At 41.8% G+C, this 26,948-nt stretch overlaps 1 protein-coding gene across 2 annotated transcripts in view; it reads left to right on the top strand.

Annotated features, from left to right (window-relative positions):
• The first annotated feature begins 381 nt into the window (after window positions 1-381).
• LOC142107562 (C-Jun-amino-terminal kinase-interacting protein 3-like) overlaps window positions 382-26,948 on the top strand; it is an 87,771-nt gene continuing 61,204 nt past the window's right edge. For both annotated transcript variants that reach the window (XM_075191063.1, XM_075191062.1), the window contains exons 1-5: window positions 382-1,301; window positions 19,527-19,647; window positions 20,669-20,739; window positions 21,164-21,255; window positions 25,133-25,229. In XM_075191063.1, the coding sequence (XP_075047164.1) occupies window positions 993-1,301; window positions 19,527-19,647; window positions 20,669-20,739; window positions 21,164-21,255; window positions 25,133-25,229 (690 nt within the window). In that variant the 5' untranslated portion in view covers window positions 382-992. The remainder of the gene's footprint in view (window positions 1,302-19,526; window positions 19,648-20,668; window positions 20,740-21,163; window positions 21,256-25,132; window positions 25,230-26,948) is intronic.

Genomic DNA, 26,948 nt, shown 5'->3' with positions numbered 1-26,948 from the left:
AGATTGACACTAGCTGTCACAGTGATCTCACTGCTCATGCTGCTTCTACAAAAGCCACAACAGCTGCACGATCCCCTTAGCCAACCCAAAGAAAGGTTAGCAGCAGGCGGTCACCAGCACCCAGAGCTCTTACTCCTCAGGTGTCCAATGCCAAACTTCCATCACATGATCAATTTATCACATGACTGCCCCAGAAGGTATCTCTTTCTCCTCCCCCTCACCTCTTGCAAAGACTGCAAAGATCAGGAAGCAGCTTAGTCCAACCTGGTGACAGATCCTATTGGTTAAACCCTTCACGGTCTAACATGCTGATTGTGCATTACTGCCGTCAGTCACCCAGCAAGCTCCACCCCCTCCTTCCTCCCCTCCTTACACCCTCCCTTATCATAGTCTCAGTGTAAATTACACCCCCAGTTTGTCTGTAAAATTAGCAGCTGCATGTCTGCACCAGGGGTCAGGATCACAAGGGAAGGTGCTTGTTATGGACAAGAAAACAAGGAGAGATGATTTATGGTCCCGATTGCTTTAAGCTGACAGAAAACTTTGGATGTAGCTCAACAGTGCAATTTCTATATATTGAATTCCTATTGGGATATGTGCTGACAGAGCAAAACTACTTGGGAGGCAGATTGCTTAGTTATAGAGTCAGGATTTCTGCTAATACTGAAGCTCTGACAGGGGCAAGGAGAAATTTGTATGTGTCCTATTAGATCTATCTGTGGAGTATGGAACTGTATACTTCAGCATTATATTACTATGACTGACTTGTAAATTGTGGCTCTCTGAAATAAGCATTTATGTGCTTAAGTATACTTCTGTAAGTTTAGGTGACGGACAAGCTTTTTACCTGTTCTGCGCTGCATAGTATGGGAGGCAGCAATTATAGAATAATTCTATATAGACTTTTAGACAGGAAAGCAAAGGATGTGTGCTAAAGAATTTTCATTTGCTTGCTTTACCATTTGTAAATTTCCTTGTGTGGTTGTTTAAGTATGGATGATAAACTGGAGGAAATTTTTGGAGATGAGGTGGAAAGTGGAAATGTGCTGGAGGTTTATGATGAGATGGTCACAGCCATGGCTGGAAGTATTTATTCTGAACTAGATAAATTAGTAGGAGCCTATGGACAAGATGCGGTTACAGGCCTGATGCCCTTAATGGTCTCTGTGCTAGAAAGTCTGGCAACAACTTGTGCCTGCGCTCGAGAGCGAGAGGACCAACTGGAGATGGTGCAAGAAGATAAGCAAAGGCTACTGATCCAATATGACAGGGAGCGTGATGGACGGAAGCGTTCAGAAGAGGTAAGAACATGTAACGTCTACCTATGTCTATGTTCACTTGTTATCAGGTAACATTTTGGATCATTTGACCATATCAAAATTTAACATTGAAAACAGACAGAGACCTAAAACACTTTATCACCATTTAGTGACCAACCTCATGATACTATTTTAGTATCCTAAGGGAGTTCTTTTAGTTTTACTTCCTCATTTAATGTCTTTAAAGTGGAAAATGTATATATTCATTTTTGAGTAACTGTTATGGTCAGTTTCCTACTCTAAAGTATAGCTAAACCTATTTATTTTAAATGTTTTGAATCTTGTTAAAGATTAATCACATGCTGTTTTAGTATTCTTCTAAGTTTCCTGCAGGTATATAAATATTGCAGTATATTACTAATAATCTTATTTATAGTTTTGAGGTGTTTGTAAGTGACTGAGTCAGCTAAATGGGATAAATGTTTAATAAAGTTATTTGTAACCCTTGTCACTCTGTGGTCCTGGGGTGCATAGGTGTGTAATGCACTTCTTCACTCGCACATGCCTCTGCCCTGGCTGGTTCTTGAGTGTGGGTATAACTAACCTGACGGTTCCCGCACATGCAGGATTTACAGCAGTGTCTGTTAAGTGGGGACACAGGTGGTGGTGCGGTTCACAGATCATCTTTATATTTCAAAATAAACCCTTACACTCCTTCTTTATTCCAGCATATTCTTATTCGGTTGCAATAATAAAGTTAATATGTACAGCTCTAGCCTCATCCAGCACAGTTCTAAACAGTTAATATGGATATATTGCTATAACAGTCCCATTTAAAGTGGTGCCTCATTGCACATCCATTCTCTGTTTCATTCGCCCATCCTCAGCGGCGGTGAGTGTTCACTTATTTGGGCATTGACACATGCTTGTGTACTCTCAGTCCTGCTCACCCCTCTGTGGGGGCCATATATTTTGGGTTATAACACATACTTGCTGTGCCCTCTCTGCCCCTCCTAGCATTCTCACACTCACTTGAATTTATGCAGATACTTAAACCCTCTCCATCCGGTGCACTCTCAGCCTTACTTGGTAGATTTGATACTCTCACTAGTGTCCTCTTGAAGTCTCTTCACTCACCCCTCGGGCTATAACACTCTCACTGGTGTCCTCTCTGGGTCACATCAAACACTGCGTATTGCAGCTACCCTCTCCATAGGGTCTTTTACATGCTTTCCCCTCTATAGCTATGGAGACTCTGTATGGCAGATCCTAAATGTTGCACTAATAATTAGCTCCACACTGCTTTCACATCACCCCGCCAATCTCTCTATTGAGGTCCCTCCTTTTTTCTCCTAGGGGCTCTTCTTTATTATTATAGAGATTCATTCCCCTTCTTGTGGCTCTCTGAACTTGGGGACTCCTTTATCTCGGTATATGCAGCCACGCTCTGAGGTAATTTCTCCCTCAAATGTGTCATATTTCACTCTTATTCACTGTTATGATGTACTTTGGCCCCTTGTGAAGTAGGCCACAGAGCCGCTTCCAACATTCTCTCACTCATAAACCTCGTCCCCTCCATCCCAGGTCCTGGCTGTCACACTCTCACCACACACTTTTCCTCAGCTCATACCAGTCTAATGTTTCTATGCAGCCATTCCTGTAGTGTCTCCTCTGGCTGATAGTGCCGTGCCACTTCTTCAGTCACTGGGAGGTGTGAACAATGACGCCAGAGGAGGAGTTACACATGTGTTATAATACCCTGATTAGTGTATATGGGCCACAGTTAAAGCAATCGGCCACCTTCCTAATATAGGTCCCCATGTTACCATCAAAACAGCTCTGAGCCATCGAGGTATGGTGTCCTGTGACATTTGTCATCAAGACATTAGCAGTAGATCCTGTAAACTGTGAGGTGGGGCCTCCATGGCTCAAACTTGTTTTTCCACCACATCCCAAAGATGCTCGATTGGATTGAGATCTGGGGAATTCGGGGGCCAAGTCAACACCTTGAACTCTTTATGGTCCACAAACCATTCCTGAACAATTTTTGCAGTGTGGCAGGGTGTATTATCCTGATGAAAGAGGCCACTGCCATCAGGGAATATTGTTGCCGTGAAGGGGTGTATTTGCAACAATGTTTAGGTAGATGATATGTGTCAAAGGTAACATCCACATGAATGCCAGGACCCAGCAGAACATTGCCCAGAGCATCACACTGCATCCGTCAGCTTGCCTTCTTCCCATAATGCATCCTGGTTCCATCTCTTCCCCAGGTAAACGAGGCACCTGGCTGTCCACATGATGTAAAAGAAAATGTGATTCATCAAATCAGGCCACTTTATTCCATTGCTCCATGGTCCAGTTCTGGCATTCACTTGCCCATTGTAAGCACTTCCAGCGGTGGACAGGGGTCAGCATGAGCACTCTGACCGGTCTGCGGCTGAGCAGCCCCATACTCAGCAAGTTGCAATTACCTGTGTGTTCTAACACCTTTCTGTCATAGCCAGCAGTAACTTTTTCAGCAAGTTGTGCTACAACAGCTCTTCTGTGGGATTGGACTACCCAGACTAGCCTTCACCCCCCAATGCGCATCAATGAGCCTTGGGTGCCCATGACCCTGTTGCCGGTTCACCAGCTGTCCTTCCTTGGACCACTTTTAGTAGGTTCTAACCACTGGATACTGGGAACACTCCACAAGAGCTGGTGTTTTGGAGATGCTCTGACCCAGTCGTCCAGCCATCACAATTAGTCCCTTGTCCAATTTGCTGAGATCCTTACGCTTGTCCATTATTCCTATCTCCAACATATCAACTTCAAGAACTGACTGTTCACCTGCTGCCTAATGTGTCCCACCCCTGCTGAGATAACCAATGTTATTGACTTCACTTGTCAGTGGTTTTAATGCTGTGGCTGATCTATGTGTGTGTGTATGTATATATATATATATATCTCTGCAGAGCTTTCATACTGGAGTTAATTATTGATTATTTGTAATCTGTATGCATAGCAGTATACTTTCTCTTCTATAGTATACTGTGATAATCTGTATGCATGGCAACTAAACAGTAGTACTTCTCCTGTTTTATATACTGTAATGACTTTTCACTATTTGTAAGTTAATATTTACTCCGTGTTTAAAGTATTTTGGATTTTTTTTTTTGCCTGTCCATGACAGATGTGCAGTTTATCAAATGCCAATTGTGAATATATTTATCTAAAATCTGTACTAAATATTTGGTTTCTTATTTTATGCATTTCTTAACAGATTTCCTTCTAGTTTTCAGAATTGACTCTTTGGGGCATATTCAATTGTCGGGAAATCCCGCTACGTAAAAACTACTACCGTTATTACGGTAGTAGTTTGCTGGATTTCAGATCGCGGCTCAGGGAGCTGCGAGCTGAAATCCAGTGAGAAAATTACCGTAGTAACGGTTTTTCCACGCACTATTACCGTAATAACGGTAATAGTGCGCGGACCGCGGTATTTTCGGCGTTTCCGCCGACAATTGAATATGCCCCTTTCGATGTCAGTGGTATCTGACCGTTTGTAGTGTGTTTTGTTATTGTTATTGCATTATATTCTGTTGCATTTTTTATTTTGATAGGGAACACTTTTTGTTTTGTTTAATAAGCTGCCTAACTTTTTTTTTATTTTTTTTGATGTATAGAAGCACACTGTGTTAAATGCATTAGAACAATACAGACATTTGCTAAAGGAGCTTCAACACAAAGGCTAGGTACACACTGCAGAAAATTTCTCACAATACAATATCGTTAACGATTTCATCAACAACTGAAAGTCCCAATCCGCATGCCGATTCACGTGTACACGATTTGCCTTCAGATCTGTGCTCTTCATCTTTCATAATCATCTGCTGAAAATATCTTGACTTTGTAAATTCTATGGAGATCTGCCTACACTGCTGGTTGTGAGTGTGTGCACACTTCAGAATTTGACCGACATTGTGCCATCTTTAAGAAGATTCATAGTCCATTTATAAAATCAAACGATATGATGTGCTTTGGAATGATAAAACAGTCATTTATCGTGTAATTAGCCCTGTTGAAAAACCTGTAGTCTGTACCCAGCCAAACTTTAAGGTATTCAATTCCATGCTTTACTACGGTAATTTCAATGCTGATTTTTGCTCAGAACTCCGAGCCAAAATCAGCATTGACATTACCGTAGTAATGGTAATAGTGTGCAGCTATTACTGTAGTAACGGGAATTTAATCTACCCCTAAATGTGGAGTAATAGGAAAATAAAGTACTCCTTATAAAAACCGCTATTGTAAGAAACCTATGGTGAAGTTCACATTATGTATTAACAAATGAGTCAGAAAAAAATGTTATTTTATTATAAAATGATCTCTGTTAAAACACAATTTATAACATAGCTGTAAAATACTTTGCCTATAAATAATAAGCCACAGTTTTCAACCAAGGTCTAATTGGTGATTAGATAAAACTGCTCATAGCTCTAATGCCATTGAGTCAGCCCTTCCAAATTAGAATGACATCATAAATGTACATTCTATTAAGAAAAAAAAAAGTCTGTCATTATTCAGCAATATCTCTCTGTATCGATTTATGTACAAATGTGTCTGTCAAACATTCATAAGGAAATAACTGAATTGAAGAGTCCTATATAATCACAAACCAATGAATGCACTACAATAACCAGTAGATGATAATATATTGTGTGTTTGTAATGTTGACTGCATCCATTTGTGGGATCACCATGTAGAGCCTTGACTATTAATGTAGCATTTCCAGAAGAATGTTGAAGCCATGAAAAACATTTGTATTACACATTTTATTAATTAAAACTTTTTAGTTTTAGTCACAAATGAAGCTCAAGAAACAACTTGTATTATCAACATTGTAAAACAGAGTTCTGGTATAAATGTGGGATATGAGTCATTGGATAATATCATTGCCACATCATGAAACTTTGTCTCAACAGTCTAAGTTTATGATCCCTTACGGTCAGCAGTTTCTGCTTCTTCTAATGTGTCATTTTCACAAGCTACAAGAACTTTTGAAAACAGAGAGTTTGCCTGGAACAGTGACGTGATTATATAATCTTTTGATTTGATATGTTGTCAATGCTGAGAAATACAGGCAGGTATTTGTCCATCATGCAATACCATCAGAGAGGCATCTGATTGGCTCCAAACTTATTCTACAGCAGGACAACGACCCCAAACAGACAGCCAATGTCATTAAGAACTATCTTCATAGTAAAGAAGAACAAGGAGTCCTGGGATTGATTATATGGCCCCAACAGAGCCCTGATCTCAACATCATTGAGTCTGTCTGGGATTACATGAAGAGACAGAAGGATTTGAGAAAGCCGACATCCACAGAAGATCTGTGGCTAGTTCTTCAAGATGTTTGGAACAACATCCCTGCAGAGTTCCTTCAAAAACTGTGTGCAAGTGTACCTAGAAGAATTGATGCAGTGATGCTGTTTTGAAGGCAAAGGGTGGTCACACCAAATATTGATTTGATTTAGATTTCTTTTCTCTTCATTCACTTTGCATTTTGTTAATTGATAAAAATAAACTATTAACATGTCTATTTTTGAAAGCATTCTTACTCTGTAGCATTTTTTTCTACACTTGCCTAAAACTTTTGCACAGTATTGTGTGTGTGTGTATATGTGGAATGTATAAAATATATATCTCGTATACACAGTGGGCTGGTATACATTGGTATGCCATACCGCCACTTCTACTGTTTTGATTGTAAAACTATTACATTTCATTTACGTACACTTTCCACACCCCCACTATTATATTTCCACTTCGACCGCTGTGTGTGTGTGTGTGTATAATAAAAATCATGTCCAGTTTAGAAATATGTTGCAGAATGGGTTCAGCCTAAAGATATGAAGGCCCAGCATACAAATAAAAAAAAAAAAAAGGTAAAATATATATATTTTATTTTTTTTCCTGGCCTTTCATATCTTTAGGCTGGGCACATTCTGCAACATATTTCTAAATTGGATATCATATTCTTTTTGTATTGAAGTGTTGTGTGCACCACTAATACTGTAACCGTTCACCTACCGCTGTTGCGATGAATCATTAGGTAAAGTCTGCATGGGTTTATGTGGCTTTGTACGTCCATAGTGATGAGTCTCAATACTTGTAGCAAACAATGTTCTGGGAGCTGGTGGTGGGGGGGTAGTAGAGATTTTGATGGATGAATTATTTAAATTAAATGATAAAAAGAGCATATTAGTTAATGACAAAATCTGTATTTAGAAATAGACAGTGATGGTTATCCCAAAATATAAATAAAATGGAGTATACTTACCTAGAAAAAAATCATATATAGAAATTAATAGCCAGTACAATGAAAATTATAAAAACCACCTTTTGGGACAAGTATTTTGTTGCACACCTCAGAATATTTAGAGCAAGGAAATGCAAAGCTACATAACTCCACACACAGATACTACCCAGTGCACCACGACAAAGCACACACTGCTAATTTGATCATCTCCTTCCTATAGTCGGCATTGTTCATCATGACAATGTCGTCTCCTGTCAGCCAGTCTGAGGACTATATCTAAATTTCAGCTTAGGGATTTTTACATATTAAAATCCTTCTTCTAAAAATTTGTCCATTTAGCTTATGGTAGAATACAGAGGCCTGTGTGTTAAGATGTATTTATTATAAGAACTTATTCATACATGTGATGCTCACAACCCCAACCGCAGGCTTCAGGACAAGTGCTTGTAGGCAATATTCCTTTTTAATACACAAGTTTCAATATATGACAAAAGCTGCTTGTAGGAAGGGATTCTCCTATGTAGTGGTGTGTTAAACAATCCCTGAGAAATACTTCCAAAGTGAGTCATGTGCCACAAATGATATCCCGAGTCTCTAAATACAAGTTATATTTGGTGAGTAGTGATTTCGCCTGTGAAATAGAAGGTGTGTGTGTGTGTGTGTGTATATGTATGTATGTGTATGTGTGTGTGTATGATATATATATAATTACACATATTACACATTTTGCACCAATGCCACTAGTTATCTACTGTTACTACATGGAATAAGTATGTAGAGAGGTGAAGGGCATTTGGCTAAATGAGTGTCAATGTATTGTTTCTAATCCATTTACTGAGACTGCTTTGATAAACTGGGACATTCCGTAAGCTTCTTATTTATCATTGTCTGACTGCTTCAGTAATCAAGAGTCTTTAATACATTTGAGAACATAGAAAGTACACATGAAACCTTATCTTGTTAGTGGTAAACAGTATGTCATCAACAAGTGCTTTATTGAATATAAATTGCACTATTTGATGCCCACTGTTACATGCATTAAGTTTAAAATTTATTTTAGTATGTATTTGTGTGTGTGTGGAGATATATTTGTTTATATATCTATCTCGCATACACACATTGGGCTTGAGGCATCTTCGGATATAAGTCGCGATGCATGACGTATCTTGCTTGAAATTGCTCTGCGCGTGCTCAGAAACAGACTACGCTAATGAACATAAGTGCATGCAAGTGATCTGTGAAAGCAAATGACACTTCCTACGACTTGAAGGTTGGAGTGGGGGAGGGAAGGGGCCTATGCACATAGGTAATGTACAGTAAGGGCGTGCCGAGGTTGAGCGCATGTACATTCGTCCCATTCAAGCTCTGGGCATCTCGCCTTTTGATTTTTCTGTGTGGGTGGATAATTTATATATTTTAGACTTTATCCCCTAGTTATCTTTATCAATAATGATATAACCACTGATTTCTAAAATCTCCTGCAACTACAGATGTAGTGCTATTGTTAGCTAGCTTTCAACCTTTTAGTTCTGTATTCATTTCTGTTGTACAGATATTTAACAATCCAGAACGAATTGTTCCTGTACAGGAGGATAAGAGAGGCTTAGTAGTTATGATTTTCTTTCCATAGGCTTATAAATAAGTATTTGTGCTTCTGAGTTATGGATTGAAAGCAGCAAAGTGATCTGTCTGGTTCTGTACTAAAATGCAGGTAGCCTTGCAAAGCAATATTTCTAAAGCTTAACATTTAATATAAGAAATCAAATCCATTGAATAGACCTAAATTTCTGGTGGCTATACAAAGAATATACACATTCAAAGTGCATTCGTACTATTAAATCACCACTTTTTCAGCATTTGCCGACTCCCCAATCTTTTTTAGTAGTGAACTAGCCTACCTCACCCCCCAAATCTGTGGCAGCATTACAATACAGACCTCTGTATCGGTTAGCTATACAGTTCAGGCCTTCATATCTGTTGGCGATACAGTGGAGACCTTCATATCAGGTGGTGATATAGCGCAGAACCACAGTGCAGTGTTTTGTTTTTTTTTCTTAAAGTACCAGCCACGTTTTAGCTGTCGGTGTTATAGAGCTGCCAAAATGTATTAAACTACAGCAAAACCGTTGTACGCATTAAAAATTATGTAGTGCGCTGCACATAGAAAAAGTAACTCTGTAAAGTTGTATGGTTCGCACAGTGAGCTGATGACCTCTTATATTAGTGTGGTATTAGTTACAGTAACAAAAAAATATCTAACATTCCTGAGATTTTTTAGAAAAAAAATAAGCCTATCACTGCATAGTAAGGAATACTTAGCATGTGCACGAAGGTAAAATTGATAACTGACGAATGTGTAAATATTTAATGTGCATGACAGAAGAAATACCATGTACATCAAATGCAGCTGTCACTGTTTAAATGTCTCCATATAGCTTCACATAGCCCCATACCTCTCTATAGCCTCACATGTGACCAGAGGGCCAATATGCCCATATAGTTTCATATGGCCAATTTCCAGCCAATTAAGTGCATTAGACAAACTGGACTTTCTTTTTAATTTTGGAAACTTGTTGCAAGGTGACAGGATGTGTACGCTAACAGCTCACTCCATCGAGCCAGCAGATGCACTGGCCTCGGGCTCCCCTTGACCTCATGGCAGCCAATTTCCCTGGGAACGAGCCATGGTGAGCATTTAACGCCTTTTGTGCCTAGCATCAACTGACTGCATCCTATACTGTAGTAATGTCTATGGCCTCCCCTGAGGCCAGGGGCTCAATTGTGCCCGGTGCTGTTTTTTGTGGCCGTGCCTCTGCTCTTGGTGTGGACAGAAGAATGGCGGTTCTCGCTCTCACTAGACGCCATGGGCGAGATGTCCTGCGGGCCTTCCGACCTCCTTTTAACTCAGCCTACCACACTGCCACACGGGTTGTATCCTGCACACTTTGGCAGCTCAGCTGTGTTTGACCACTGTAGTTGTGACATCCCGGTGGCGATCATGTCTTTACACCATGGGGCAAATTCATTGGGAAGCCCCTGATTCCCTGCACTCAAAGCCCTCCCTGAGCTTCATCTCCCATGGATCAATCCTGTTATAATCCTGGCCTCACTGTCTCTGCTCCATACTGGACCCTTCTAAGGCTATTATCCCAATTGTGTCATATTGCCCCTTCCATTCCATGGGCTGGGTTCTCTATCCTATGCCTTGTGTGTCCAGTCTCTGTTGTCTCCGTTGTCCTGGTTATATCTTATGCTGAGGTGTTTCTGAATGCCACATAATTTGTTATGTTAATTACATCCATGCATCTGCTTATCAATGAATCCATTGTCATTGTTTTTGTTCTCATGTATGTCTGAATATCATGTACTACAGAATCTGATTTACAGTAGAAAATAAACAATGATGTATTCACTTAATTTCAGGATAATTTTAACAATTTTTATTGCATAATAAAGTATGAATGACATAGACTTTAGACAACAAGCATATTGATTGGAATAATCATAGAGCATATTAGATATCCAGCAATGTCACTCACATAACAGTAAAATATATTGCAATATAACAGAATGGTAATGGGTAAGGGGCGGGAGGGAGAGGGAATGGACATTGAAGGAGGTGTAGGGTAGGTAAGGGGGGGGGGAGATGGTCGATTCATAGGATATACTTAAGAAGAGCATGTTCACCTTTAGAAGGGAGCGCTGTCAGATCTGCATTGGAGTGTTTTAAAGGAGTAAAGGGGCCAATGTTATCTGGAGTTGTGAAGAGAGAGACTATTTGGAGGAAGAGAAAGCTGCGGGTATCTTAGGCATAAAGCCAGGGGGCCCAGACTTGTTGAAATTTGTCTTCTTTGTCTCGCAGCAGCGACGTGATTTTTTCCATGTTGGCAATAAACCATATATAAGATCTAAGAGAAGAGATGCGGGGGGGGGGGGTTCGCCTGCTTCCAAAATTTAGCAATCAGACATCTGGCGGCTGCCAGGACATGCGAGGCAAGTTTTGCGGAGTGGGTGTCTAGGTCTTGTATAGGATAACAGAGGAGGAAGGACCATGGATCCTATCTGATAGGGCATTGGAGGAGGGAGGAAAGAAGTCTCGATACCCTGTCCCAGAAGGAGGAGATAACCGGGCATGACCACCAAATATGCACGAAGGTGCCTCAATGACCACAATTTCTCCAGCAATCGGGAGAGGCTGACTGGTACATTTTTGCGAGCCTGTCAGGTGTGAAATACCACCTGTAGTAGACTTTGTACGCATTTTCCTTAATTAATGTGAAGATGGAACTAGAAGCCACATTCAGCCTGATGGTCTCCCAGCAGTCCTCCTCCGGGGGAGGGCCCAGATCCCTCTCCCACTCCCTCTCATGTGCGTTCCCGGAGGGTATCAGTTTTCCTAGTAGTAGACTATACAGGGACGAGATCATACCCCTTCGCAGAGGGGAAGAGAGGCAGAGAGATTCAAATTGGGAGGGGGAGTGAGGTGAATTGTCCGACAGGAGTGACAGGAGGAAGTGCCGAACCTGCAGGTATTGGTAGAACGGCGGGTGAAAGTTAGGGACTCGAGCAGAGGGCGTCATAGGATATGGGCCTTCCTCGCTCAAGAAGGCTCCCCGCAAAACGAAATCCCGCCCTAGTCCATAGCCGAGAGAAAGATCGGGACTTTCCCGGAGGGAAGGTGGGGTTATGCCTCAGGGGTATAATGTGCAGAGGGTTAGGAAAGATAGAGAGATGACCCTTGCAGGTCTCCCAGATCCGAGCTGCAAATTCCAGAGTTGGAAAACGTTTGGTTAGGACCTTCCGAATATCAGAAGGGACTCCCCAGAGGCCTGACAGGCTGGGTATGGAGAGATAGGCAGCCTCCAAGTCTTCCCATGCATGAGATGCCGGAGGAGCAAATGAGGAAGCTATTGAGCTAAGCTGAGCAGCCCAGTAGTAGGCCTTGAGATCGGGGAAGCCTCTGCCTCCACAGCCTTTAGGTTTTTTGAGTAGTGCCAATCGAAGCCTGGGAGACCTGCCTCGCCAGACAAATTTAGAAAGGTGTTGTTGCATAGAGTAAATTTCGGATAGGGGTATTCTCACAGGCAGTGTCTGGAAAAGGTAAAGAAGTTGAGGGAGAACAGTCATTTTAACCGCAATGATCCTGCCCAGCCACGAAATGATTAGGGTTCGCCAGGAGAAAATGTCTGATTTGAGTTTGTGGAAGAGGGCTGGATAGTTCTCCTGGTATATGAGGTGGTTATATATACTCCCAGATATTTTAATTTTTTCTTCTGCCACCTAAAGTGAAAGTGGGAGGTGAGATCACAGCAGTCCTGTGAGGGGACATTAAGGAATAGGGCTTCGGATTTTGTTATATTGATTTTATACCCGGACAGGTCACCATACCTCGAGAGGAGGCAGAACAGGTTGGGCAGAGATATTCTTGGCTGCTGGAGCGTGAGGAGTATATCGTCAGCAAACAGTGAGAGCTTACTCTCCAGAGACCTTGTCTCCACTCCTCTGATATCTGGGGAGGCTCGGATAGTAGCTGCCAGAGGCTCAATGACCAGGGCAAAAATTAAGGGGGAGAGTGGGCATCCTTGGCGGGTTCCATTGCTTATTGGGACGGGATCAGAAGGAGAACCATTGACCATAACCTTAGCAGAGGGGTGAGAATACAAGGCCTGGACCCCCGACAAGAAATCCCCAGACAGACCAAAATGCTTGAGGGTATGAGTCATGAACTGCCAGGAGATCCTGTCGAAGGCCTTTTCGGCATCCAAATATAAAATGATGGAGGGAGTTTTCCTAGTGTTAATTATATGAATGAGGTCAATAGTTCTCCTTGTGTTATCCCTGGCCTGCCTACCAGGGACAAACCCCACCTGATCATAGTGAACTAGCCCGGGGAGTACAGTGTTTAGGCGATTGGCCAGGATCTTAGCGTAAAGTTTCAAGTCATTATTAAGGAGGGATATTGGGCGATAACTAGCACAATTATGGACTTCTTTGCCTTCCTTGTGGATCAGGGTTATCCGAGCCTCGAGAGATTCTTTAGGCCAGGGTTTGCCCTTTAGAATAGAGTTAAAAAGAGTGGAGAGTTGAGGGGCTAGAAGAGCAGCGAATTTCTTATAGTAGGCTGCTGAAAACCCATCAGGACCAGGTGCCTTTCCTGTTTTCTGAGCCTTAATAGCCTGCACTACCTCCTTTAAGGAGATGGGTTCACTAAGACGATCTGCAGCCTGGGGAGTAAGCTTCGGAAGGCGAGCATCCTCCAGGAACTTATCTATACGCTCTGACTGTTCCCGGTGGGCCGAAGTGTTGGGGGGTTGAGGGAGGTTGTACAATTTTAAATAGTAATTCTGGAATTCTGAGCGGATTAATTTTGGGTTATAGAGTAGAGTTCCAGAGGGATCCCTAATAGCCATAAGATTACGGGCCGAGACTTTGGTCCGCAGCCGAGTGGCCAAGAGCTTGTCCGCCTTATCACCTTTTTCGTAAAAGCGCTGGTTCAGCCATTTCAGCTTGTTGGCCACTCGGTGGGAGAGAAGTAGGTTAAGTTCACCCCTCACAGAGGCCATTTGTTCAAATAAAGCAGGGTCAGGGTTAGATTTATGTTGTTCCTCCAACTGTTGGATGGCCGTGGAGAGACGCATGGTCTCGGCCGCCCTAGCCCTCTTGGCATTTGCTGCCGAAGCCATTAGATGGCCTCTAATGACCGCCTTATGAGCATTCCAGAGAGTAGAGGGGGAGATATCAGGAGATTCATTTGTTTCAAAATATTCGGATATTAGGGATTTAATATGAGCTACTGTATTTTTGTCGTGGAGAAGGGACTCGTTGAGTCTCCAGGAGAAAGTGGAGGAGCGGGAAACTAGGGAGGAGAGGTCCGCCGAAATTGGGGCATGGTCAGACCATGTAATTGAATGGATAATAGAATTAGTGAGTTTGAGGGTCAGGTCGTGGCTGAGCAGGATCATGTCGATTCGGGAATAGGTGTTATGGACTGAGGAGTAGAAAGAATAATCTCGGGCCAAGGGGTCAGAGATTCTCCAAGTATCGTACAGATTGTGCAGTTTCATGAAATCTTGCAAGGCCCTAGAGTTCCTCCTGTCCCTCCCGTCGGAAGGAGCAGTTGAAGGGGCAGATCTATCCAAATGGGGGGTGAGGACCGCATTAAAGTCTCCTCCCACTATCAATTCTCCCTTGCGAACCTGAGAGAGTGTAGCTCCCAGGCGCCTAAAGAATTTGTGCTGGTGTTGGTTCGGGGCATAGATATTCACTAGCGTGCACGGGAGGTTTTTCAATTTACCTACTAGGATAATGTATCTACCTTCTTTATCTCTGTGTGAGTCTGCGAGATCAAAGACAAGATTACGTGAGAAGAGGATTGCCACCCCGCATCTCTTCTTGGCAGAGTCACAAGCATGATAAGAAAGGGGGAATCTCTTGGATTTAAGTTCCGGGTGCAAGTGTTTGATAAAATGGGTCTCCTGTAGGAATACTAGGTCGCCCTTAAGGGCATGTAAAGAAGCGTAGAGTTTGCCTCTTTTTTGGGGAGAGTTAAGACCTTTAACATTGAAAGAAATCAGACGGAGTGTCATGAGAAAGTCAAAGTGGAAGAGTCAGGAGGTGAAAATATGTGTAGTGAATTGTAGTTTTGATTTGCTGAAGGGATAGATGCCAGAGACGACCATGGTTGGGGGGACATTGTAGGTGTGGTGGGAGAGTGGGGGAAGGAGGACGGGAGTGGTGCAGGGAACCCGTCCAGGATGCTGGTGGGGCAGAAGGAGCGGTACTCTAGGTACCCGGGGACCAGCTGAGAGCAACCAAGCTCTATGGGGGAGGTGGCTAGGGCTTACCAATCGAGAGGGCGAAAGGTAGATGGCTGACAGGGGTGGGGGGGGGAGGCGGGAGGTGGGTATCTGCTACCCAGTGGGCCCATGTGTGGGGGAGGAGGAGATGACAGAGTAGGCTGTATCAGTAAGGTGGGGCCACATCATGTAAACATATGGATTAACTATGTAACATTGTCAAACCAGAGGGTACAGAGATAACAGACGAGTGCTTACAAATGCCAATTTGAACCACTGTGAGCGTATAGAGAATTCCAACAATTAAACAAAAAACAATTACATAACGAGTCCAAATGGACCCCAAAAAACAGATAAACATGCCTGCCGATGGTCATAGGGGAGGTGCAGCCTTTCCGAGGGGGGTCCATAGCGGCATTCCGCTGTAACTCCAAGAAGGCCATGGGTATGGAGATCCACCTGTACACGGAGAGAGCAAAAAACAAGACAGGGCAAACAGAAACCCCAGACCTCAGGCATGTAGGCAATATAATGAGAAATTAGGTAACATATGGACATTTCGGAGGGCTCGTCTCCGGGTAAGTATAGTTCCTCAGATATCCTCCGGCAGGAATGGCCATTAGACGATCAGGAACGGCTTACAATAGCCCTGGTCCAGATTGACCTTCCCTGGGTGGGGAGTTTCTCATCCCTAAAAGACAGGGAGATAAATTACTAGGTCTTGCGAGGAGTGGAGGACTTCTGTACTGTGGACCATTCACCTCGCGGAGCTCTTTGGGGCCGCGGGTTTATATCCTGGTTGCTCGAGGTAGATGAATGAGAGGCGCCCGGAGGGGGCTCGGGAGCAAGGCCTAAGCGGTGTAGGAGGGCCTGAGCCTCCGACAGTGTGCGGGTGGAAATCTGTCGCTCCTGGTGCCAGAGGAACAGGCGGAAGGGGAAGCCCCAGCGATAACGGACATAATGATCTCGTAGAACTTGCGTTACCGGGGCAAGCTCCCAACGTCTGGCCAGAGTGGTTGGTGATAAGTCCTGGAAGATCTGTATGTTGTGACCCTCGAATGTTAAGGTATGTAATTTTCTGGCTCCGCGCAAGACCATCTCTTTGGTAGTATAGAAGTGAAGTCATAAGATGACATCTCTAGGCTGGTTCTGGTCGGTAGATCTGGGCTTTAGGGCCATATGGGCTCTGTCCAGTAGTAAGTGATCCTCCGGGACCTCAGGGGCCAATTGGGAGAAAAGCTTCTTCAAGTATTGGTCCAGGTGCGCAGGTTCGACCGTTTCCGGAATGCCCTTTAGGCGCAGATTGTTCCGCCTCGCCCGATTGTCCATATCCTCTCGATGTTCCTGGACAGATGTCAAGTCACTTCGTAGGCGTACAATGTCTTCCTCCATGCCTGTCTGAGAGGACACCACCGTCTCTAATCTTTGTTCAACTTGGTCAGTGCGGGTTCCTATTGAAGCCACCTCTGTCCGCAGTGAGTGGAGAGCGGTTTGCACTTCCGAGTGCACGGAAGATTTCAGTTCTTTCATTTCTTTGATTAACGTTAGGAAGTCCCGTCTGGTTATCGGGGACGTGTCATCTTCCTCTGAGTCAGATTCAGCAGAAGTGTGAGGGGAACCCGTCCTCGACCGATGCGGGGTTGAGGTTGATTGCTTCGAGAAATATTGAGGGAGGCTTTTAGGGTGGGATTTCTTACTGTCCTTAGGCATTGTGGAGGAGCCTCAAAGGCAGGACTGTCAGACAGTAAGAGGGGCGGTGTGAGCAAACTGGATAGTAGAGTAAATTACATTGGGTAGGTCCACATAGGGAAGAGAATTCACATGGGTCTGAGTAGAAATAGCATGGAAAAGACTCCCCCCCCCGACCCCCTGTCAGCACTTTAGGGGGTTACAGGGTCATTGCGCACCCCTGGAACTCTGGGGCCGGCTCCAATAATAGGTAAAATACAATATGGGTTAGAACTATAGTAATTCAGGAAGTGTGAAGCCTGAAGTCTTAGAAGAATCTCAGAATACTTGAAGGAGGCAGGCAGAATGGGCAGGGGTAGTGTATTTGCCCCGTGTGTAGCAGGTTTTTCACACTAACCTGGCTCCTGTGGTTGGGCGCTGGCAGTGGATGGTCTCTCCGGTCTCCTCGCCAGTCCGGGTGCTTTTTCTTCGGGGAGCCGATCTTCAGCTGCAAGCTTGGCCCGGGTCCTCTGGTCCAGCACCGCTGGGGGATACACCTGTGCCGCTGATTGTCAGGCCGGAAGTGCGCCTGGTGGTTGGCTGCTGGCAGACCCCTGATGGTAGGAACCCCCGAGCTCCAGCCCAGTCACAGGCTCTAACTTGAAGGCCCAGCGCAGGGAGCCTTGGGACGAATCGCCTGACCGGAAGTCCCCGCGGCAGAACCGGAAGTGGAGATGTCCGCCGGGTAGGTCTTAAATTGAGCCCCAGGCCTTCACCGGAAGTAGGCCTCCGGGTCCCGCTCACCTAATCTCGTCAGATGGCGGCGTCTGTGGCTCCGAGTGCCATGGGGGCTCGATGGAAAGCGGAGCTCCGCTTAGAGAAGCCCCAGGGAGTTGTCTTTTTGAGGGGCTTGTATGGGCGGTCAGGAGCTGAAAGAGGCCCAGCGCGGCGGGAACCAGTTGCGGTATCGTCGGGAGGGGGAGACGAGTGACCAGCTGCAGCTGGGGTATCCAGGGCAGTGCCCCAATCCTCTGGTGCCAAATTTAGGGAGTATGTGCCGAGTATTTACAGGTAATTCCCCAAATTCCTAATTTAAGTGCAGGAGCCGACGTGGAATGCGACCACCTGAAATGGCTGCCTAGCCATGCCCCTCTGGATAGTTTTAGACGTTTACCTGACACCATTTACTGCACCTTTGATAGGAGCCTCAAATTACTGCTCATTGCTCTTGGTAATCCTTTTCCTTCTACTATCCTTTTGTCTGTGACTTCCTTGCCTACATTCTTCTCCTCATATCATGACGCTTTCTCTGTAGCCCTGTCCTCACCAACATAATCACAAGTGAATAGTGAAGGTCACTGCGGTCCACAGGTAAGAAAACACATCTGCTGCTGTGAGCATTGTGATGATCTGATTGGTTGCAGGTGGTTCTATCTCCACACACTTTAAGGCAGAACATGTTCCGAGCAAAGAAGAGGTAAAGATTGACAACTCTGTGAGCACCTTGGTTTAAACCAGCCCGCATTAAAAAGGCGCCTTAGAGGGGACTTAACTACTATGTATATACCTATCCAAGGCCAGTACAAAGATGTGTATAATGAGCTAAAGGGACATTTGTTGCCTCTGGAAAGCATAGAAAATGGTTCTTCATTCCATAGTCTGTCTACTATTCTAGTTTTCTGCCAATGGAAGTGGTAATGGACAGGTCTTTGTTTGGATTTAAAAGTTACACCTATTAATTTGCATTTTTGGTGTGATTCATTCGGGAACTATATGTGGCAGGATGGCTTACCCCCACTGTGAGAAGAAAAACACAAAAAATCGAATTGCTTGAACTCAGTGGCAGGGTCGGTGTGCAACTTTGTACATTCTGAATCCCCCGAAAAGAGAAGGGATAGGTTTAAGCACGGGGGTATGGGGAAACGGCGCATGTGCAAACTCTGGCAGGGGGTTGCTGAGGATCCCAGTGCCGTCCTGGTTCACTTGCCTTTTGTCTTTCCTCAATCTTAGTAAATATGTAACTATATACAATTGAAATGGGTTATTTTACGATGTTTTTAATGATAAACATAATGTTGGGGACTCTTTTGGATGGTTTGACTTGCCAGTATTGGACCAGTAGTCCAATACTAGTACAGCATTAGTTACAAACTGAAATCTCATCCTTTTTATATGTTTTTTTTTTTTTAAATGTAAATACTGAGTGTAAAACTAATATAAATGTCAATTTTTTTTCTAGATTTAATGAGATACAATGATGTTGTTGTTGTTGTCTACATATTCTTATCATGCTTCTCCTTTTTATAAGTGCGTGTGTTTGTCCACTCTAAGAGACAAAAGCCATAGTGATGCTGTATTAAAAAATCATGTAAATCTGAGCCCAACAAAAAAGCTTCTACCTGGCCTGAGCCTTAAAACTTCTTGTTACAGATCACCCAGTACACTTGGCACCCAGTATATGTGTCTGATGTGTGTTTATTGTTTGTGCTTTCTTTTTAGAGATGCATGGAGATGGAAGATGGCATTGAACAGGAAAGGAAACTTTTCAAAGCTAATTTGCTAACTATGGAAGCTCAGACTAAAAATATGGAAATGAAAGCACGAAGCTATGCTGATCAGAGTAAGTAATTGTTAATGTATGCTTCCCCCTTCTATTGGCTGAGCAATTTTATTTTATTCTGGGGCCTGGTAAGGTTTCTGGGATTGTGCAACTAAACCTAAATATATAGTCTGCAGTTGAGGCTTCCACAAGCAAGGTCATCAGCTGTCATAGCTGTGATGTCCTGTTTTACTCCCTCATGACTGTTTAAGGCCGATTTTGATCTTTTGTTGTAAATATTGTTTAGATGCATTTAGCTAAGTTCTGGTCAGAATTTCTTTCTATTTGTTCACCCAAAAACTGTTTGCAAGGTGTACTGGATGAGCGTTAGATGCTGAGCTGTAATTAGCTTTTCTTTTGCTTAGTTTTCTTTAATGCTAGAGTCTGACTCCTCAATAATTTGATATGGTGCTATGAATAATTTTATCTTTAGATAAAATTAATAAAATTTGACTATGATTGGTGTGCTTTGACCAGTGCTACAATAATAAATGTTTGACCACTATGTGGTATTTATGTACCGATACCTTCTAGCATGCGTGTCTCTGTGATTTTTCTTTGTTCTTTTGCACGATCCTCTTCCGCACTCTCATTCAAAAGTTGTAGAATTGTCACACTAATTTGGTGTTTAATGCCGGTAATTCTTTCTTATTTGCAATGACTCCCTGCTGTGTTTGAACATACAGTGCAACTTTTCTGATTGCTAACGGACTACAGTTCAAGAAAACTGTACACTAGGGCATTAAGGGATAACATTTTTTGCAGTGCAGCAATATTATTGCAACATTGTAAAAAGCTATATCCATCTTCTGTTCGTCTTTAGATAACTGCTTGAATTATGAATTTTCTCCCCCAGCTCCTTGATTTAGTCTTTTGAAAATAAAATGGTCTACAAATGGTATTCTTCACTCATTCCAACAACCATGTAATTGTGGGTTTGTATATTAGCTCGTAGTAGAATCCAATTCCTTTCATAGGTCAACTGCAACTTTAGAAAATTGTCCCATTTATTGTTTTACTTTGTAATATCTGTCTACATCAGTTGTTGGCCTGGAGGAGCAGAAGGCGCTTCTGAACAAGGAACTGGTCTCACTCACACAAGTCCATGCTAAGGTAAGTAGCGAACCATAGTGATATTATTAACTAAACAGAGCACAACTGTTCGCTTCTGTGCTTTTAGTTTTATTTTGTTGAGCAACTGATTATTATCCTAATAGCAAGTTTTTAGAAATGCACTTATGCAAAAGTGTGTAGCAGCTTATAATACAATCTGAATCATTTATGACAGGCAAAACACAAAGCCGAAGTTTGCCAATTTTCTGACGTACATAATTGAGTGCATTTTCGCTTTGTGTGAATGATTTTTGTAATGTGACACCTATGTGTACAAAGTTGGTGAATAATTAATGGATTGGTGTTTTCATACCTGCGGTAAATCTTGCTTTCTCTTTTTCTTACCTTTTTATTGATTTATGTAATTTGTCCATTACGATTTATGGAACATTCCGTGTGGCTAACCTTGACATACTTCCTACAGATAGTGAAGAGTTACAAAGAGTTAAGGTACCAGAGATCTCTCTCTTTGGAAGCGGCACGACTTTCTGGACGGAACACGCCACTTCAGGGAGTGTGAGTGATATCGAAACACATTTATGTGATATGTTTATTTGCTGTCCTGTATGGCTACCACTTGCACATTGTCCATGCAGGTTAAATCTCTTGGCTTTGTATTGTTTGACTTGTTTACACTAATATTGAGAAGCTCGTGGTGCTCATGGTAGAACATGTAATTGTGGCTGGTATGTCGGAACAGAATCTACCAATGTTGACAAAAACAGGTTGGGTATTAAACCCTGATCCTGGAAACCCCGGCAAGACTCGCTGTGACATCTTCAGTGCGACTCCTCAGCAGCCCAACATATTGTTAATCATGGCTGTTTACTTAGAGTGAATGCGATGAATTAACAGCCTGGCCACACAGAATGACGTCGATGTGCACGCCGACACTAATATTTTTACACTTAAAGAGGCAATTGAAAGAGTTGCCACCTCTACAATGTTTTTTTAGTAAGGCTTACATAATGTAGCCTTAAGCTATTCTAAACCTGCCCCCTTAACTGTAGATAGATTAGTGTCGGCGTGCACATCAACGTCGTTCTGTGCTGCCGGGGCTGTTAATTCATTTTTAGGTAAATTGCCAGGGTAACAATAATTTGTTAAAAATATGGTAAAGTGTTTCTTGTTGTTTAACTGCTTTTTCCATGTATAACACACTTGACTTAACTTATACATAGCAAAACTGTGCAGTTAAACTGTTACAAACTTGTAGAATTTATAATCACAGAGCCAGCCTGGTTTATATTGTTGGAGTCATTGCCTGTTTGTATATGCAGAGACCTACACAAAATACTCCTCAGTAGCATCAATGTCCTTGTTATCTGCCTTCTACGGTTATCTTTTCAGACCTCTAGAAATGTTAGTGTGAATGGAGGGATAGGTTCGAACAGAGAAACCTTATTAAATTAAATTATGGTGTTTTCAGCAAGTGGTTCTTACAGGACTATACTTAACAGTGGTGATTCAGGAAAATTTGTAGGTGGTGGTTGTTTTTGTGCATCTCGCAGCATTTAGTCAGCCTAATAATAGGAGAACTCATTAATGTGTACCATGCTTGTTTGACATAGAAGGCATCTGTCTCACTGTTCAGAAATAAACCAAACAACTGAATGATCACAGGGTTTATATTTTCCCAGATATAATCAAGGTACAGAATTATGGGTTGCCTGAAATTGGATAATGAATATATAGAACAGTGTATAATAGACCATTTAAGCATGATTCCAAATTAAATGAATTTTGAGACCCTGCTTATGTAGTACATCCACTAGGAACACTGAAGTAACATGACTAAAATGACTGTCTAACATTGAATATGGCATTAATAAAAAAGTACATTGCCACTTTCACACATTACAAAATTAGTTTTATTTAGTTAGATTTCACTTGGTAACACACTGCTATATATTCTTAGGACTGCAGGCAGTGTGGTGATTTCATGTCTACATTCATAATGTCAACCTTCAAAATGTCTACACTGTTATAATGTCAGCAGTCATAATGTCTACATGTTCATAATGTCTGCACATTCAAAATGTTGACATGTAAAATGTGTACACACTGTCATAATGTTTACAAAAACAAATTATGTGGCCCTCCCAAATCGTTAAACCAACCTTAATGCTGCCAACCTAGGCTGGAACTAGCAAAAATCATAGGAACAGAAAGCTTGCATCTCCCCCAAATTTACAATTACCAGCACTAGACTTCGCCAGCCTGGGCTGGTGGCACTAGAGCAAGGAAAACTGCAGCGCGTGATTCTCCAACATAATGCCCAGCCAGCCCAAGGCTGGTCAGTAGGGTGCTGGATCCCCTAGGGAGATGGGGACTACAAAATGAAAGGAGGCACCTCCTCCCCGGTTTAACCAGCCTTGTCAACAGTTTGTCAAATGTGTCTGAATGTGTAGACATTATGATTGTCAACATTATAACAGTATAGATATTTCGACTACATCCCACACACCTTGCTGGGATGTCGCTGCAGGCTATCTGCCCCACACCAAGACTGCATTTTGAGAACATGCGAAGCCAGAAAACTGGCGCTAGGATTCACAGTGCTGATTAAAGGTATTTAAGGGGACACAGTAGTAAAACCAAACCTGGCAACATTTGTATTAGCAATTTTAATATTTAAGGATGAAAATGTCCTTTTTAATGGTATACAATAGTCAATGTTCAGTTTCTTTGTACTTCATATTCTGGGACGGTTTGGATCAAATCATTTTATACATTTTATTTGCTATGTGCCATTTATACAATATCAGCATTTTGGGATCAGTATCTTATTTATAGTTGTTGAATCACAAAAAAGAAAGCAAAAAGTATTGAAAAAACACTTCTGCAGGATCCTTGCTAAGTTACTTTGATTAAAATGGTGCAACCTCAAAAATTTACCTCAAAATGGGATTGTATTTTTCTCTCTCATATTGTGTTACCCAATATGGGATCTATACTCAATGTATGATAGAATTTATATTATCCAAGTGCACATTTTTAGTTTAAAAATGTGTGTTTTTATTTTCTTGTGCTCCACGCTTTTGTATTTGATGGTGTTTGGGGTAAGACGAGAGTTTCTTTTCCTACTATTAGACTGCCTTATAGCCGTGCTCCCCAGGTGAATCTTAATTTGTTGAACTGTACTTTCATGGAGGTTTGTTTTATTTTTTATTTTGGGATGGGGAGGGAGTTAGGGCAACTATACTTGCAAAATACTCTAGACTTTGAGGGTCTGACTGGGTATATACGTGGAGACTTGGCGACAAATTGTCTCTCTGTGCATGCATATAACTTCATCCATATTTTTAAAAGCACGTATCTTGCACTTGGAGAGGTGAATCTGGGGTGTTAACATACAAATGCAGTAGAGTTAGGGCGTGCAGACTCAAGTTGAGCATGCATCCTCTTTTGAAATATTTTAAAATATACACAGATCTTGAAATATTTTGCGTAAATTTCACTTACAGAAATTGGTTGAAAGTTTGTTTCCAATGAAATATGCAAAATTTAGCAACCAATTTAAGGTTTAGGTACAGTCATATCAATGCTTTCTAAAACAATATTAGATCCACCTTTGGCGCTCCTTTGGAATGAGCAGCAAATTCCGTTTTTGCCTTGCCCTGAATAGTCCTTTTACTAGTACTTGGCTGTCCAGTGACAGTTTCTAGTTGGGTGTTGTACACTATTCCAGGCATCAGTACTTCCTTTAACTATTTGCTAAACTTCAGCTTCCCCACAGGCCTCTACAGACCTCACTCATTTCTTCCTGGGAAGTTCTACCTGTTCTGTGATTGCCCACTTGTGTCACTGTACATGTGATGCAACTACAAAATGTACCACAGACCCATAAACTGTGTATCCCAGCTGTCACAAAGGCTATCCCTAACCACTGTTAGAGTGATAATACAACTGAATGCTTCAATATTTTCATTAGCAAAACATAAGAGCAGCTGTTACAGATACTGATACGGTATAGGTGTCATTTAAAAAAGTACTAACTTATCTCTTCCATATGATCAAATTAAGAGTTTTGCCAGTAGATCTTTATGTTTGCAATTCATGGTTCAAGGTCATTCTCAGCAGCAAGGAGACAACTGTCTAAGATTTGGTATCTGGCTCCACGAGTAATCCACTAGCTATGTGTCAGGTCTGGTATTGGTACACTGACCTATTTATTAATTTGTCTCCTAAATAAAATAAAATGTCCTTCTCTCCAGTGTAATAATTGGATAGTTCTTTACCTGTACATATGTCCTAGACAATAATACACTGAGAGATAAAAGTCTGGGTTATACTGTTCATTCCGTGACAAACATTCCATTTGTAAATTTCCTCACTTGACTCTTTTTAATGTGGACTACTACATTTTCTGTGTCGTATGTTTTATTTTTAGAGAAAAGAAGATAACGCTGCTAGATTTCCAGGAAGCACCATCCTCTCTAGAAAGTGTTCCTGACAGTGGATGTTTGGAAACTCTTAGCCATGAGAAGGTTTTATACATTTTTACATTTAAAAACTCTGACTTTAATCTATGGTCAAATAAACATAATAGTTCTGAACTTGATGCAATATCTGTACATGTATGCGTGTGTGTATATATGCGTGTATGTATGTGAGTGTGTGTATGTATAATATGTATAATAATATAGTGTGTGTGTGTTTTTGCTGAACTTGACAATTCTTCTTTTTTTTTTTTTTTGTTGATTAAACTCTCCATGACCACAGTTGTTGTCCAGTTCCCTCTCTATAGTCTTCCACATTGTTTTGCAGCATTAACCCATATCTTAACAGGACTTCCTTTGCCCAGGCCCTAGCTTCTTGGAAAGGTTATCTGTGGACCTTACAAACATTAATAGTGCTGGCAGACAAATAATACAAAGCAGGGTACTACCAACCTCACTTCTAAATTCATAGAAGAAATAACACTGAAATTATACTCTTTCTGCTGAAAGCAAGTATGTTGTCTAATAACCGGCAAGTGCTGTATAAAGTACCAGCAAATAGTGCACTGAACTAAGTCCTTCTTGAGGTCTTAATGGGCAATATCATGAGCCCAAAATATTATAGGATGTGTTTTTATTGGATTTTTGGCTTTTCATATCTCTGAGTTTTGTTACAACCTTAACGATATATTACTCCGTCTAACAAGTAATGTGCCAGAATTTGCATTTCTTGCAACCTTTTTAGTAAACCTTTCTGCGGTGATGGCCTGCAGTGGATGGAAATCACTAATTAGTGATAGTATAACTACTGAGCTTCTGCCTGGTGATTACAAAAATAGCTTTGAGAATGCTCCAAAACATCAAAGCCACAAAATTTAATTAGAGTTCTCTAGTTTCCCCTCCATTCCTGCGGAATGTTGTTGTTGCCATCTAGCACTATATTAGATTATGCATTAACCCCAATGAGGAACAACTCTAACAGTTGCATTAAGAAATGGGGATGTGACACACTCTATGGGACTCGTTGCACTAAAGATAAAATCCAGAGGGAGATTAGAGGTGGTGAAAAAAAAAATTAAAAAATAAACCTGTTTTTCAAGCATTTAAACAGTTGTCATGAGCTACTTTGTCTTTCATTATAGCTTAATGATAGGGAATTCAGAAACTGTCTCTTTTATAAACATCATCTCAAAATGGTAAACTATACTTAGAAAAAAGAAAAAACGAATTGCCCCGCAGCAGTGCAGCCCCTGCTTCAAGAGTGATTATTATGGTGACCAGAAAAAAAGCTGAAATGACAGAGCTAGCAAATCGAGGGATTATATGGAAGCCTAAAAAATATGGAGCTGGGCAACACTACTACTGTTTAATCGACAAAGTATTGTCTAAGACAAAAAATCAATAAAGCCTTTCACAATTCTCGTATTGCAATAACAAATATTGCATAGACCAAAAAGAATGGATAGTTAGCAGCGTTGCTGGTTTGGTGGTTGCTGCAAATAGTGTTTTGTATCGGGTTCCTCTGAGACTATATAACTTATAGACCTTTTACAGTTAGAAGTAACCAGATTGGGTGGTATATTATCCCCAAAGAATCCTGAAATAGATTTTCTATATTTCTCAAGATACATGTTTTTATATATTTTGCCCATATTGTTTCTATAATGAGTAATTCATGTTACTGGGTCTGATGTACCACAAACTCAGATCTTTTAAATAATGAGGTAGTAGACCATACATATTTTATACAGTTAATTAGATAATTGT

Source organism: Mixophyes fleayi, chromosome 11 (assembly GCF_038048845.1).
Source record: "Mixophyes fleayi isolate aMixFle1 chromosome 11, aMixFle1.hap1, whole genome shotgun sequence".
NCBI classification, from domain to species: Eukaryota; Metazoa; Chordata; class Amphibia; order Anura; family Limnodynastidae; genus Mixophyes; species Mixophyes fleayi.
The sequence above is the reverse complement of the archived record's forward strand: the minus strand, read 5'-3'. Positions and strand labels throughout refer to the sequence as shown.